This window comes from Haliotis rubra, unplaced genomic scaffold (genome assembly GCF_003918875.1).
Source record: "Haliotis rubra isolate DU_JTF1 unplaced genomic scaffold, ASM391887v1 Scf162, whole genome shotgun sequence".
In the NCBI taxonomy this organism is placed as follows: domain Eukaryota; kingdom Metazoa; phylum Mollusca; class Gastropoda; order Lepetellida; family Haliotidae; genus Haliotis; species Haliotis rubra.
In genome coordinates this window covers 1,009,223-1,025,907 of record NW_025765581.1, presented here as the reverse complement: position 1 = coordinate 1,025,907, position 16,685 = coordinate 1,009,223, and the positions used below count along the sequence as shown (strand labels likewise).

The 16,685-nt window shown below is 38.8% G+C and overlaps 1 protein-coding gene across 1 annotated transcript; it reads right to left on the bottom strand.

Moving 5' to 3' along the window:
• Positions 1–1,533: 1,533 nt before the first annotated feature.
• LOC124271665 (cilia- and flagella-associated protein 58-like) lies at positions 1,534–15,522 on the bottom strand. The gene is made up of 17 exons (XM_046706824.1): positions 15,415–15,522; positions 15,097–15,183; positions 13,454–13,669; positions 13,013–13,161; positions 12,363–12,519; positions 11,444–11,638; positions 10,682–10,819; positions 9,715–9,874; positions 8,133–8,215; positions 7,269–7,460; positions 6,593–6,754; positions 5,733–6,020; positions 4,474–4,697; positions 4,192–4,303; positions 3,793–4,017; positions 3,182–3,315; positions 1,534–2,241 (listed from the first exon to the last, which is right to left on the bottom strand). Exons 1-17 carry the CDS (start codon positions 15,421–15,423, stop codon positions 2,124–2,126), a joined length of 2,649 nt encoding a protein of 882 aa, XP_046562780.1. The 5' UTR covers positions 15,424–15,522; the 3' UTR covers positions 1,534–2,123.
• Between the last annotated feature and the right edge of the window lie 1,163 nt (positions 15,523–16,685).

Here is a 16,685-nt window from a genome sequence, read left to right as displayed (position 1 = left end):
ACATAAAAATATAAACTGTCTGATCAGGGACCGACTGACATTCCTTGTGTTTTTTGTTCAAGTTCTGTCTGTAAAGTCAGAGGTATGTCTGTTTCTGTGGAGTCAGAGGTATGTATGTTTCTGTGAAGTCAGAGGTATGTATGTATCTGTGACGTCAGTATGTATATGTCAGAGGTATGTGTGTTTCTGTGAAGTCAGAGGTAGAGGTATCTGTATGTATGTCTGTTTCTGTGAGGTCAGAGGTATGTATGTATCTGTGAAGTCAGAGGTATGTATGTATCTGTGAAGTCAGAGGTATGTATGTATCTGTGAGGTCAGAGGTATGTATGTATCTGTGACGTCAGAGGTATGTATGTATCTGTGAGGTCAGAGGTATGTATGTATCTGAAAAGTTGAAGAATGGTGTGTATTTGTGTGTGTAGCTGTCAAGTCATAGGGTTTTGAACAAAACTGTTTTGCGAACTCTTACCATGCAGTCTTGAATGCCATAATATCCAAATGATAGCAATTGGTGCTCATAATATCGACCACCAGTTGCTGTACTATGACTTTATATAATGCCATTTAACATTATTGATATGGTCCTCAATGAAATGCTCACTTTTCATGACATGTGAAATTATTCTATTGTTATTAATAAAAGCTCAATTATCTATTGAAACATATGAAACATATGTTGAGAAGAGTAGAAGAGGAACCAAATCTAGTCAATACATGAAGCTTTCTCTGTGTATACATATTGCCACTTTGCTGTTTAGTTGTGTGAGTGAGTGTGTTGTAAGTTAATAAATTGAGGCTGTTTGTAACTCACAGACGGTCAAAGAACTATACACCGTGCACAAACTTTGTCCAAATGATACCTGCCATCTGAGCAATTTGTAGAACAGATACCAGAAGGTTGTAGAACATTGCACATGTTCTGTGAGAAATATTGCCATCGGTATGATGTCATCTCATAGGCAGATCCAGTGAGGGAGTGTAGGGGTGATCGCGCATCCCCTCTTTTGTCCTGAAAGTTTATTAAATGACCATTGAAACTCTTGTGAAACAGGTGAAAATGAAGTGTGGACCCCCTTTCTCAAAAAGCTGTATCCGCTTCTGCATCTGGTGTATGTTTTTAAGTGGTCATGGATTCTGGTATCGGGACCAAGTTTTGATAGCTACGACCTTGACCTTTGACATGTTGCCATTTTCTCCAAGTAACAAGCAACTTGCTAGCCAGAAGGAGGAACTGAAACATCTTTCCAAATTAGAACCAGTTCTGTACGAATATATTTTTGAACAACACCTTGATCATTTCTCTTTGCAACTGCATGTTGCGATGACACCAGTTTCTTTCTCAGAAATTGTCAGTGGCAAATTGTTTGGGCAGTTAACTGAATTGCAACCAAGGGACAGCATGGTCACATGACAGCAACGTTTATGTATTCACAGGTGATGGCTGAATGTATGATATACAAACACATGAGGTATTAACAATGCCAAATCTATCGATCAAAATAATATCCAATAAAAAAGACGGGAAGCCATTTGTGTATTTGTTGTTTTATCGCGTGTATATATCAAAACAATCGCAGTATTCAAGACACAGGGTCAACAGAACAATACACAGGTAACACTATAACAGCTTGCGTGTACATATCTGGCCGAAAACATCTCTGTACCTAGTATATGTACCATACATACTGTACTCTTGCAGCTTGGACGGAATTTTAGAATAAATAAAACCTAAAAGTTAGCACAGATCACAATACTGATTTTTTACAATACTCTGCAATTTACATATGTTCAAATGTACAAAATGTTCAAATGTTCACTTTACATGTTAAGCATTTGATATTAAAATATCACACCTTCTCTTCCTAACATAAAATAACCAAACAAAAGACTTTGGGTTTTAAAAAGTAAGCTGTTTATAATGCTGATTTACATGAAGCAGCTACACTTTTATCTTTGGAACCAAATAATTTGAGAAGGATATAACAGGAAAATATCCTTCAAAACGGGTTGGAAATTATAAAGCCAAAAATCTTACATAAAAGAGGAATATTGAGCTAATACTGAGTTACGAAAAAAGGAAGAGAAGATGGACAGAAAGGTATCACAGTTGGTGCCATGTTCCATTATGCTGCAGTCTTGGGAGCCTTGAGATTGAAGCCACCGCCAGTGAATCGAGGTGCATCTGTTCTCTGTGCTTGGATGATGGGTGCTCCTGCCTGGGCTAATGCTCGGTCCCTCTCCCTGCAAATAATGCCAGGAATGGTGAGTCTGGTTGCTAAGGAATTATTACATGAATTTGGATATTTATGATAATAATAACCCACAAATTGGTCTTCAGTAACCCATGGTGTAAGGGGCGACTAACAGGATCAGGTGGTCAGACTTGCTGACTTTGTTGACACATGTCATTGTATACCAATTGAATAGATCGATGCTCATGCTGTTGATCACTGGATTGTCTGCCAGAATGCTGTGATAGCATTAAACAACAAACAAACATGATATTAATATACTTATCCTGACACAACATGTTCCAATCCTCCTTCTTCACTTCGATAACATAACAACCCTGTGATGATCTGTGTTAGTATTTGTCTTCAGCAACTCATTGTTGTAAGAGACACTAAGGGCATTGAATGGCCCTAACCTATAATCCCCACAGGGATGGAGTGACAGTTGCATTTTATGCCGCTTTGAACAGAGTAATATAATGTGAGCTTAATGCAGGAAGAAAGCCCAAGAAATGATACCTCCCTTGAATGTTCACTCGATTACTGAAACCTATAAGGATGGGTGTGGTGAAACACCTAGAAACATGAGGGAAAACCACGATTCAAACCTGTGATAATAGGTTCCTGGCATGCCCAAGGGAGGCAACTCTGAACACTAAATTGTAGCACTTCAGATGACTTCGCCACCAATGCCCACCAACATTAATGAAAATATCTTTGCATGTAACTGAAGTCAAATTAGCTATAGTTTCTTTGTTGTTTAATGCCACAATAATGCAGTGTTCCAGAAATGAATGAGTCTGGACTAAACAATCATAAGTATCAATCAATGCAATCAAGCCTGTCTTCCTGATCCCATATGTTGCCTCCTACAATGATCATTGTTTGCCAAAGACTCTAACCTGGATCTTCAAGGTTCTGCTAGCTGTTGTACAGATATCATCCCTTACCTGACTTGCTGTTCCTTCTTCTTCTGCATGAAGTATTTCTTCTTGACTTCCTGCAGTTCCCGAGCAATCCTCTCTATCTCATACTTGTACTCACTCACTTGAGACTCGTACATGTTCAGTTCAGATGCCATTGCCTGAAGTGAAGGGAAATACAAGTAAAAATCAACTTCTAAAAAAGTGTATGTAGATATGTATAGAATTGAGGTTTGATACGATGATAGTACAAAAAGACTATCTGTATACTAGCTTGTATATACTGAATATAAGAAGTTAGGGATCATGAATATTTTGGGTGATATTTTCATGAAATGGTGAGCTGGGTCACTATAAAGAAATTTCCCTAAAATGTTCAAAAGCAATGTGTGGATGTTAAGGTAGTCATACTAACACAACAGTATACAATTTAGATTCCTCAGAAAGGGGAGATCGTTAAAGAGTTCGCTTGTCACACTGAAGACCCGGGTTCGATTCCCTATCATACTGATGCAATACTATATATCAAATTTTATTTTATTTTCTTTAATTCTATTCATTCATGTTATTAAAATTCCCTCAGTCGTCCTGTCCATAACATGTGCCAGCCATTGATGAACCTTGCGACAAGTCTTTACCTTCATTTGTTTTGTCTTGTCTTTGAGTGTTCCTTGGTATATCTGGAGCTGCTCAGCGACCTCTGGTCCGGGCTGGCGTGCCAGAATGTGTTTGAGCTCGAGGTACAGCTTCTCCTTCTCCTGGATCAGGAGCTCCTTCTCCACAACCTCCTCGGTCTTGGAGATCAGTCGCTTCTGCAGTGTGTGGATCTTCTGGATCATCTCGTATGTGCTGGGATCCGAACCCTTTGAGTGGGAGAGAAAGATATATTTATCCCAGCATGCCTGTATTAATACATGGATTATGAAGGCTGAAGAAAAAAGATGTGTGTTCTTTTATATAGAATATCATTTAAGCGACACTGAAATATTCAAATGTTTGCAAGCCTGAAGTCCTGTCATCAGGTTCAGCTTCCATACCTCCAACTTCCTCCATCGATGGATGTTCATGGGGTTCTCCAACTCCTCCTCCAAAGCCTTGCACCGTGTCCTCTCTCGCAGCAGTTCTCTTTGGATGTGGTATACCTCACGCCTACAAAACATGCACCAACATCAGCCATGAAACAAGGACATTTTCTTTAATAATAAGTCATAGTTAACACTGGCAACAGAGATTCAAAGATCTGAGTATTTTTTCCAGAATGATAATAACTCCAAAATATTTCGAAATATCTATCAACTCCTTCACTGAGGGAAACCCACCTGAGATCTTCAACATTTGCAACACTCTTCTGAAGGATGGTCTTCTCTCTACGGAGTTTCTTGATCTCCAGTTTGAGGACCCGGATGTCCTCAAGCCGCTGGTTGTACTGAATCTCGCCCTTGTTGAGGACGGACTGCTGGATCTTGATCTTCTCATACAGAAGGGCCAGCTCATCGTTACGTCGCACCAGTTGTGTGCCCAGGATGTCTCTCTCACTAATCACCTGTACACAAGTCAGATTGGTGGTTAAGTGTGAGCTATGGGTATAAGAAGAGTAGTGGGAATTATATCGTCTAATCAAGTTTTTTCTACATCGTATTAACATCTTTTACAAGACATATCCATCCATCTCCCTGACATTTATATTCATTCCAATCACATTCATGGAAGTCTCATTGACATCTATCTACAAGACAGATTATATACATGGCATCTCATATCATTTACATCCATCTTTATCTAATTTTACATCCTCTCACATCTACATATCTACATCCACCTCAATCACTAACCTGCTCATCTACATCACTATCCTCCCAATCTCATCTCGATCGGTATCCTCTCAACCTCATTTCCATCCCTACCCTCCCATCTCCATCACTATTCTCCCCATCACATCTCCATCGCTATTCTCCCCATCTCATTGCTTTCCTCCCTATCTCCATCACTATCTTACTATCCTCCCCATCTCCATCACTATCCTCCCCATCTCCATCACTATCCTCCCCATCTCATCACTATCTTACTATCCTCCCCATCTCCATCACTATCCTCCCATCTCCATCACTATCCTCCCCATCTCCATCACTATCCTCCCCATCTCCATCACTATCCTCCCCATCTCCATCACTATCCTCCATCACTATCTTACTCTATCCTCCATCTCCATCTCCATCACTATCCTCCCCATCTCCATCACTATCTTACTATCCTCCCCATCTCCATCACTCCCCCTCCCATCTCCATCACTATCCTCCCCATCTCCATCACTATCCTCCCCATCTCCATCACTATCACTATCCTCCCCATCTCCATCACTATCTTACTACTCCTCTCCATCTCCAACTATCCATCACTATCCTCCCCATCTCACCATCACTATCTCCATCACTATCCTCTCCCAACTCCATCACTATCTAACTCCATCACTATCCCAACTCCATCTCTATCCTCCCCATCTCCATCACTATCCCCCCTATCTCCATCACTATCCTCCCTGCCCATCTCCATGACTATCCCCTATCTCCATCACACCCACCTGATCCAACTCTTTCTTCTGTCTGACTCTCTCAGCATCAGCCTCAGCAATGATCTTCAGCAGCTTTCTCTCCTCCGCCTCCTGGTTCTTGATGTAAGCCTCGCTCTCAGCAGCAGCCTGCTTCATCTTCTGCAGCTCAGCCTTCAGCGTCTCCTTCTCCTTCTCCACCCTCTGGTGCTCCAGATGCTCCTTGACCAGTGCCGCCTCCTTGGCCTGGATCTCCTCCTTCAGCTGGTCAATCTGGTGGTTCATGATCTTCAGCTTGCGCTTCATCTCAGTGATCTCATCCTGTGAGTTGAGAGAGACAGAGTAAGAGCTAACATGAAACAGTAAATGTGTACTAATCAAGTTGTGAATGCACTAATGCTGGGTTGAAATATCACAACAAAATCAAGATTAACAACTCATTTATTTAAGTATTACACTGTATATCCATTTAAATGGCTCCATTTTAAATGTTTACTGTGCAAATAGAACAAACTCTGTTGTTTTGCTCTCACCAGCATGAGCATACAACAAACCACATCAAAGTGTTAAGTGTTCAGAGTAAAGAATGAAATTAAAGAAGTCTACATCAGTCACATATTTAAAATGTTTGTGTTTTTATGTAAAAATAATATATACAGGGATCTTACAGATTTAACTACCCAAACCAAGGTCCCTTCATAATTCCCTTAACAGCTGCTACTTTTGTATAAAAATGTTGCTACAAGCCTACAAGTCATATTGCTTCAGTCAGCACTGAGATTTCCGACTCAATTGGTTTCGTAGCACTGCATAACATGTGTCCAGATACTGATGTATACACTAGCTATATCCTGATACATACAACCCCAGCATGGACTGTTCCAGCAACTCACCTGTGACTCTATGAGGTTCTTGCTGTAGAGGTTCCTGTCACTGCGGACAGCCTCATACAGGTTCTGTTGCTGCTTCAGCTTCGTCTCTGCCTCCGCAATCTTCTTCTTGTAGTCAAAGATCTGCATCTCCCGTACTTTGACATCCTCCATGTGTTGGAGAACCTACACAAGATGAAACAGACATTACTCACAAGTCAAAAACTCAAAAAGGATGCTGATTTTCTCAAGGGTATTCTATGCTCTATTGTCTCCTGCTTCCCCTGACCATCTCTCAACTCCACTAACTCCCCAGAATACCTCTAAACTCAACTGAATACCTCTAAACTGCTTGGGGCGGTGGGGTAGCCGAGTGGTTAAAGCGTTCGCTCGTCACGCCGAAGACCCGGGTTCGATTCCCCACTTGGACACAGTGAGTGAAGCCCATTTCTGGTTTCCCCCGCCGTGATATTGCTGGAATATTGCTAAAAGCAGCGTAAAACCCAACTCACTCACTCTAAACTGCTCTACCTACTGTTTGTCAGACAACACTCTATTGCTCCATCGTCACTATATGGCTGAAATATTGCCGAGGTGACGTTAAATTTTAACTCACTCACTCACTCTATTGCTCCTGAAGTGTGAGGTCAATATTTACGTATTTCTGCCTGAACTCCTCAGCTCTACTCCACAAGCTCACCTTCTGTGTGAGATCGGAGGCCTCATTGATGTATCTGTCCCTCTCCTTCTCCAGCTGATAGATGATCTTCCTCTGCTTCTGAGCCTCCTCCTTGTAGTTCTGGATCTCCTGCTCCAGGTTCTTCTTGCTCTGCTCATGGAGCTTCACCAGGTGCAGCTGCTTCTGGGTGGCACTGGCTGCCTTCAGCAGGTTCTACACACACAAAACACTCAGTTAACATCCATATACATCAACCTGCATAGTACTGGCTGCCTTCAGCAGGTTCTACACACACAAAACACTCAGTTAACATCCATATACATCAACCTGCATAGTACTGGCTGCCTTCAGCAGGTTCTACACACACAAAACACTCAGTTAACATCTATATACATCAACCTTCATAGTACTGGCTGCCTTCAGCAGGTTCTACACACACAAAACACTCAGTTAACATCCATGTACATCAACCTGCATAGTACTGGGTGCCTTCAGCAGGTTCTACATAGAAGTCACTGTCAAAACCCATGTATGAACACTAATACCCTCCACACCAAATTCCTCTTAGCGCTGTGACATTCCATACCAATACGGTAGAACGTATCCAATATTCTTTATTATTGATTGATTTTGGTGTTAAAATTGTGACTCTTATTAGTAGAGCTCCCAATACCAAACAAAAATTGACTAGACTAGGCTTAAGTCAAACAGATAAAACGTTTCTCCAATAAACATCTCTTACAACAACCACTTCTAAAAGTACTAACCAGCAACGTCTCAAGGTTGTTTTGTGATAAGAGCTGTTGTTTTTGTTGTTGTTGGACATTTATTGACTAGTATCACTACTATTCTAAGTTTATCCTGTATACCATGTATTAGTCTTACCTTGTTGAGGATGTCTCTTTCTCTGACCAGGTCGTCAATTCCCTTCTTGTCAGCCTCTCCCTGCTTCTTGGCAGCCTCCAGTTCTGATAAATTTCAATCAATAATTTGTCAAGCAAGAAGGTAACAATGCACTGAAGTTTAATTACTATTAAAGAGAACAGGTATTTTCAAAAACTAAGTTAAAAATGAAGAAGAATTTTGTCTGTATGATTTCATAGACACGGAACTGAAAACTATTGGATCATGAGCCTGAATTACATCACATACTCATCACACGCATTTGTAGCCAGCAAACACTGTTGTTCATTATCATCTACAAATTGTCAAACCATTAAAGATTTAAATCGACTTCAGGGAAAATGATTTCCCTTTCGTCCAATTAAAATTTAACAAACAATGATAGGATAACAATGAGACCTTTCTACTTGTCATGCTAATGCTGTACATGGGGAGGTGTGTTTGCACTAATGTCATGCACTCAACTGATAGTTGTATCTTTCATAACAACATTTGAGAAACTAAATGTACTTGCTATCAGTTCCTTTCTGTTTTATAATGGTAATCAGAGCTGAATTATTTACATCTCTCGGTTATCACAAATTATGCATCTGACATTACAAAACAGAAATTCTGCAGATTTGCATATCTGGTTACTTGTCTTACGTTGATTAATAAGTCAATATCCTGAGCACATTCAACATTATCAAAAGTCAGAAATATTTACCTTCATTGTCATCATTATCACAGGGAATGTCTAAATCGTGCTCCATTTGAAAGCCCAACATGAATAACTGTTAAAATGCATTTCTGGAAAGTGTGTTTACAGTACGCTGTTGCTAGGGCTACCTATGTCAAGCAATCACATCATTAAAAATGCAATACCTGCATCACAGTGACATGTGACACTGTCCTACTCGACATGATACTTCAAATATGTCATTTTATATTAATTATTCAAACGTTGAATTTACGATTCGTTTCCAATACTTATCGATTTTATTTTGAAGTTTTGAAGTAATATTACTAACAAAATGATGTCAAAAGAATCTGAAAATAGGACAATAGGTCTAAAATAGGTCTAGTATTATCAGGCAGTGGCAAAGCTTGAGAGAAAATAACGAGGCTTTCATGGATATAGATATTAAATACAGTATACTGTTTAACTTACAATTATTCTGCACTTAGGACTGTTCAAAATTTATGGCTAGGGGATGGGGGGTGGGGTGATGATGTTTGTACAGTCATTTACATGCCCGCCCCTAAAGTTATGTACTAAGTAAGTGGAACCCCCACCCCGCTGCATGTCATGTACAAAATAATGACGACTCACTCTAGTACATGTGTACAAAATTGATGACTCACACATGACTGAAGGAGCAGGACCAGATAAATCTCTTAAACTTGTATAAATACTCACAAAATATTAATTGTATTTTCCTCTAAACAAACTGATGTAAACAACAAACAGAACATACAAATTGGGAGCTACATGATTTTGTTTTAAAAAATTTCAACCGCCATAAACTCAGAAGAAATGTGTCAAGCATAAAATGGTGATATTTGTGTTAGGTGTGTCCCATACCTCTCTCTAGACCAATGACCTGTCCCTTAAGTGTCTCCCTCTGTTGTTCTACTTCTCCCTTCTGGTCCTCAGCTTGGCGTAGCTTCCTCTGGATTACCTCCCTTGCTTTACTAAGTCGTTGTGTCTCGCCCTTCAAACCTGTGACCTCATCTTCTTTTTGCTGTAAGAAGCAATGGAGTTATAACGTTAAGTTTTTAGACCAAATCAGAAATATTCCTGTTGTTTGTTTTTCAGCCTCTAAATCCAAAGCAGACAAACTAGTGACTGATATTATGAGCAAAGTTCCATGACGTTGGTTACAACGACACAACCCCCATTGGGATCAGACACAACCTGTGTTGGTTGTAGGAGACTGAATGAATCGGGTGGTCAGGCTTGCTTGAGTATACGTTGCAATCCAATTTGATGCATTGATGCTCATAATGTCAATCACTGGATTGTAGGTCCCGATCTGATCAACTAATTACAGAACGCCAGCATATAGTTGGAATACAGTGCAGTGTGAAATAAACAGACAGACAGACAGACAGACAGACAGACAGGCAGACGACAAACAATGAGACACAATCATCTAACAGATCCATCACGCTTGAACGACATGCATAGTTAGACCAGGACAAAATCTAGTCTTGAATGCCAAAAAACGTTGTGTTCTGTTTTTATTGTCGGAAAAATTCTTTCATTAGGAACGATTCATCCAAACAGAATTTGAAACTGACGTGTACTTGTTTAAAATTTAATAAATGTTAAATTTTCTTATCCCCCATTCCTCAAAACTTAATCACGGATGATGTAACGATCAATTCATTCAGATAACATTATGTTCAAGGGAAAAACAATCAGTAACCAAATAATACCTCACAACATGTATGATTAAAGCATATGTATTAGTGTTAAAGTGTTAAACATTGTCACCATTATTACGCTATTATTTAAACATTCCAACAAGTTTAGTAGACAGTCATACCTTGAGGTCAGACACTTTCGACTGGTTCTCTGCTGCGAGCTGGTCAGCTGCGACCACCTGGTTCTCATAGTCAGTGGTCAGCTTGGTGAAGCGAGCATGCATCACCTCCGAGTCCTTCAGTGATCTCTCATTGAACACCTGCAAGGTAACTAAATGCTCAGCCAAAATTGAACAAATTGGATCCTATATTTAGAAACACTTTTTGATTTTCATGTATAACTTTTTTGTGTGTTCTGTATTGCTGCTAAGAAAATCAAGAATCCTGGTCAACCTCAGATTTACAATCTGTTACCAACAAAGTTTTCCCTCCATCTGTTACTAATCACAATCTCAATCAGGGCCTCCTTTCACAAATCAACCTTTACTAAGATTAACCTTAACTCCCATTCTTTAACATTGCACTAAGGTTACCTTAGTGACTTACGATCACCTTAGTGCTTTGTGAAAGGAGGCCCTGATTTACAATCTGTTACAAAACACAATCTCCCTGATTCACAACCTGTTACAAAACACAATCTCCCTGATTTACAATCTGTTACAAAACACAATCTCCCTGATTCACAATCTGTTACAAAACACAATCTCCCTGATTCACAATCTGTTACAAAACACAATCTCCCTGATTTACAATCTGTTACAAAACACAATCTCCCTGATTTACAATCCATTACTATCCACAAGCTCCTTCTGATTTACAATCCATTATTAACCACAATCTCCCTGAGTCACAATCCGTTACTAACCACAATCTCCCACACTTACCCTCTGTTCCTTCAGCTGCATCTCCAGTTTGCTGATGTCTTGTTTGAACCTCTCGATCTGTCCAGTCATGGCCTTGATCTCAGAGGCCTTACCATCAAGGTCGGCCTTGGTCTGCTTCAGCTCTCGCTCTAGCTTGTCCTTCTTGCGAGCCTCACGTTGTGCCTCGTTGTTGCGAACCTGTATGTCTTGAGACAACTGCAAGCAGATATCAACAATGTGTGAAGGATATTCTTGGAATTAATGACAATCCTGACATTTTTAGCATCTAATAACTGATGAAACCATTATGTGTATGGAAGTCAGATAAGTATGATGATATAATGATAATAACAGAAACGATGATAATTATCACTCAGATGATACATCTAGATCAATAACTTCATTGTGTAAATCAATATGAAACCTTTTACTTTATAAATACATATAGATATTCTGTATAACCAGAATAATGCTTTAAGAACATGATATCAGGAATGCATGTATGTTATTTAATCAGATGGCTTCATAACAGATTTTGTCTCCTTTTAGTACTGAATAGGTCATCCTAAATAAAACTTTGGGCTTGCATGGATGAAAGAAATGCAAATCTTATGACTGATGAATCCTTTTCATTCAATTTTAATAATTCCACACTTTTCATATTCTGTATGTCTTGTAAATATGGAAGGCTCTCACAGTGATCAGTTAAAAGGTCTAGATTATTTGTACATTATGTCACATTCCATGTATTTCAAATCATCCACTAGGGATGGATCACTAAAAAATATTTCCTTATTTAATCCCATGGGCTAAATCAGTATTTAAAAATCACATTTTAAGCCCATGAGTTAAGAAATAAAGGGGCTGAAAAATGTCATTCATATGACATATTGATATCATGGAAGTATGATCTATATCAGCAACAATATTATTCTAGTACCTCTTGTATTTTCTCCTCGGCATTAGCTCGCTCCTGCTCCAAACTGCCCTGCTGGTTGGTGGATTCCGCGAGCTGCTCTCGGAGCCTGGTGATCTCCTGGAGCTGCTCATCACGCTCCTTCGTCAGCTCCTCCTTAATCTTCAGCAGCTCATTCACACTGGAAAGATATTTCCACAATTACACTTTTGACGTGAGAGAGTGAGTCAGTTGGATTTTGACACACTGGCAGCTTAATAGCGGATCTATTACGTGGGAGACTTCATTGTATAAAGTTGCAGCAGGGAAACCTGGAGGTTGATGAAGTGTGCACTGATTAAGGTACGCCCTCGACATATTCAGCTGTCAATCAACACCGACTCGCCCTGCGTCTATCTGACAAACCTCTCATTGTTAGATAGTGTAACTACTACAAGTACAGTTTTAAAAGTTGCAATAATGCAACAATAAAATGATTGTAAACCTTTTTAAAAACAAGACATTTATTTTTTCATATATATTTTCATAGGATATCAAGAGCAGCAATTCATCAGCCCCTGGTCATCAGATCAAAGGATCCATTAAGACATCCTGTTTGACAAATGTAAGTGAGTCGTGAGTAATTCAAACCAGTAGGCCCCTGGAGTATATTGTGTATGTGTATAAATGCTGACCTGTGTTCCTGTCCCATGGTGAGACCAGCTCCCTGCTCTACCAGTTTGCTCAAATTTGAGATCTCCATCTTCAGAGACTGGATTGTCTCCCTTGCTCGGGTCTCTTTTTCATGAGCTGCATCAACCATTTTCCATGCCTTTTCGATTTCCTAAAGTTCAGAAAAAAATAAAGATAACAATAATAGAGCCCCATTTTTGCATTACATATGTCGTCAATGGTTAGGTTATGACAGTATCTAAACTAAAGAGGGTCCTATGGTCCATCAGATAGCTGAAAATATAAGTGTCATAAATCTGTTAACATTAGAATTTGCCAAGGTACCCTGGGCAATCATGTTTAATAATTCTTGTCAGATGATTGATATTGTTAACATTATGCAAAAATGTTTAAAATGTAAGAAGACATAAAGTTAAAAAAGTAAAGTTAAAAATTAAACTTACCTTTTTCAGAGAGGCAATGGTAGCTTGATCTTCTTGTGAGAGTTTGAGAGCAGTGGACACCTTTGCCGAGTTGGCCACAATTTCTGCATTGAGTTCTCGACATTTCTGCATGAGACGTTTCTCACTTTCATGGGACTTCTTCAGAGCTTTGTGTAGCTTTTCATATTCTGTTCGGAATTTTTCCAAACTTCTATCTCCCATGAGCTCTCCGAGGACCTAAGTAAAAGAACATTATAAATATATTTATCATCCGAAACTAGCTTCCACAAGACATATTGTTACTTTCACGTTAAAGTCACTAGTTATTACGGAGTACAAAATAAAAAAGTTGGGAGAATGATTTTTGATGATAAAGAGAATCTCACTCTCATGTCTTTTATGTCATACATAACAAGAGGTGTCGTTTAAAGTATTAAAGTCAGAAGGAGCATCAGAGCTATGAGCACTTTTTGATTTGTGTTGATATTTGACATCAAAAGACATCCAGGCGTTCCTTTCAGTATCCCTATCCTTGTCACCATTAACAAATGCAATTGATATTTTTGGCCAAACAATCTTCTTCTCATACCCAGCAGTTGATATGAGGTTTCCAAGTGTATAATATTTGAATCTAGTGACTCCTTATATATTTTATCTTTAACATTTCTGGCTGATTTACAGATCGTTTTGCTCAGTTGTAAACAAATATACCACAATCATTGTTGTGATGAGCATTATAATGTATCACAAGCTGTCCATGTAGCCATAAAAGTTTGGGTCCTGTGCTGGGATTCGAACCATGGACATTCTGATCCAAAGTTGGATGCCTTGCCCACTTGACCAAATATGTGACAAGGTTAGGATGTCCTGCTTTGGTGTGTTACCATATAACCATACTTAACAAATGATATAAACTCATATAGAAATCTTTTATATTGTTTGATATTTTCTCAGTAAATGTTAACCATGATATGTGTCAAATGCTTATCTAAGTGCATACACGTTTAAAAAATTATGAAACATGAAAAACATATGCAATTTGCAGAATGAACTCTGATTCATCACATCAGTGGAAGACATACAAGGTAGACTGCAATGAATTCTATTTTATAACATAATCCATAAAATGCTCTATAGGCTTATTTTTCTTTATTTACTGTATATCATGAAATTAACACAACATCAATGATTTACATTAGCAATGCAAGTATCAATACCTCACATTTATCTCCTTAATGTTATGTACACATACATTCTATGATTTATAGAATTCAGATTGGGGTTTCTGGTGGTGCCACAAAATACTGTAACTAATATTTTATTGTGTACTTGAGTGTAGACCTACAAATTGGGAAAAGAAACTAATATATAGTTTCCACTTTAGTCACAGATGAAGTTTTGGCAGTATCAAAAACATATTGATAAATTAGGCTTTTATTTACTATTCATCATTAGGTTATGTAAATGCCAAGCAATATGATACATTTAGCAAATAATACCAAGGCTGTCTTACAGATAGTCCAGCATAGAACTATCTTACAGATGGAGAATAAGTCTTTGGGGAGACAATATTTCAAATAAATTGTGAACATCTGAGTTTAGATATTATTCAGCTTACCAGGACCTATGGGATCATCTCATTCAAGTTCAATCATAACACTCACATCCTGGAAGTCCTTTTCCAGTGCTTCAAAAGCACTGTCATCTATGGATGATTTCCCACCCTCTTTCGCAGTTGTTTCCTTCTTCTCCTGTAACAATAAACAACAGTTTCCTGAATTACAGAAATACAAACAGTTGAAACAGATACATACTGGCATACTCGACAGGCAGGTGTCTTGGAATACATAGTTCTACGACTACGAGTAGAAAAATGTCAGACGCTTGCATTTCTATTTTTTGGTCAAGACGTCTCAAAATGTAAGGCGTTTGTCTTTCTAAAACAATAACTAAAATAATGAATATTCTCTTTGGTGATTTACCTCCGACATTGTTCTTGCAATATTTGGCAAATCACACAACAAACATTTAAAACGGTAGGCGACTGCGAGTACTCCCTTCCTCCCGTTAGCCTATTTACAACAATGGAGTCATCGTTGCTACTAGTAACCAACCGGAAAGATTCGTTGATTACCTCCCTTGAATTGGCATGAAGACCGCTAATAATATGAACAAACTCTCACCGTTTTACCTATTCAAGAATCATTAAACATTCGATAATCTAGAAAAATTTAAGGTGAGCAAACTGAAAGAAATCTTAACCATAGCATAGCATGAATATGAATGGAACTCTTTTTAAAAGTAATTGTGTAATATTGGCGTTGTGTATTCAAAATATTGATTGAAGCATTAGTAAAATATAATGTTATTGCAGAAGTATTACATGCATCCTCGAAGAAAGCTTTTACAATTTCAAACATTTCTTCTCGAGCATGACCTTGATAAAAATTGCCCAACTGCCATAATGTCTTCATTTGAATGTGTATAGAATCTAGATGCATACATCCTACGTTCATATATGGTAAAGAAAGGGGAGATTGAAAACTACGGTTATATGTACCATTAAATGTTAGGTTAATTTGGATAGATTCCTTTCGAACATGTTAATTTCATGGGGTCAGTTAAGCCGACGCCCCAAAAGGAATTTACAACCATATCTGATGATGGTAAAATTGAAGCAAACATAAATTGGTTGTGCATTTGATGCGGATATCATACCAGTGTTTTGTACTTTATGTTTGTTCTGTTTACGAGACCGTTTTCAGCCCAGTAACGCTTGTACTTTGTTTTGTCTAGTATTTTATAGACAAGTGATGACAGAAAAAAAACACCAAAACAACCAAAACACAAGATAAAAATGATCAAACTCTTGTGACAGTTTGATTTGTTTAACTCTCAGAAGAACCCACCAACGGTGGTACATAAGAAAAGTGCAATACGAATTCACATAGTCGGAGAAGCGTAAACACGGGCAGTGTCCCAGCTTTGATCTGTAGTCTTCAGCGTCCCAACTCCGATAATCTGCAGCCATGACTACACGCATGGAAACACGTGCATCTTCCTAATCCTACAGCAAGGAATTTTATCCTATAACTGCAATCAGCTGTTATAAGACACCCAGGCGTCATGCGAACATTCATTCGTTATTTCTTACTAGACGGAGACCAGTTGATCCTACCTGTGCCCTAATCTCTTGCGAACCCTGTCCTCTCCATACCGTGTCCCTCACTAATCCCCAAGCAACACTAACTTT

Excerpts from the sequence above, each read along its gene's own strand:
- LOC124271665 (XM_046706824.1), bottom strand. Across the intron at positions 12,520-13,012 it reads ACCATGGGACAGGAACACAG|TGTGAATGAGCTGCTGAAGA; the intron begins GTCAGCATTTAT and ends ATATCTTTCCAG. Across the intron at positions 8,216-9,714 it reads GGTCATTGGTCTAGAGAGAG|AACTGGAGGCTGCCAAGAAG; the intron begins GTATGGGACACA and ends GAAATTTATCAG.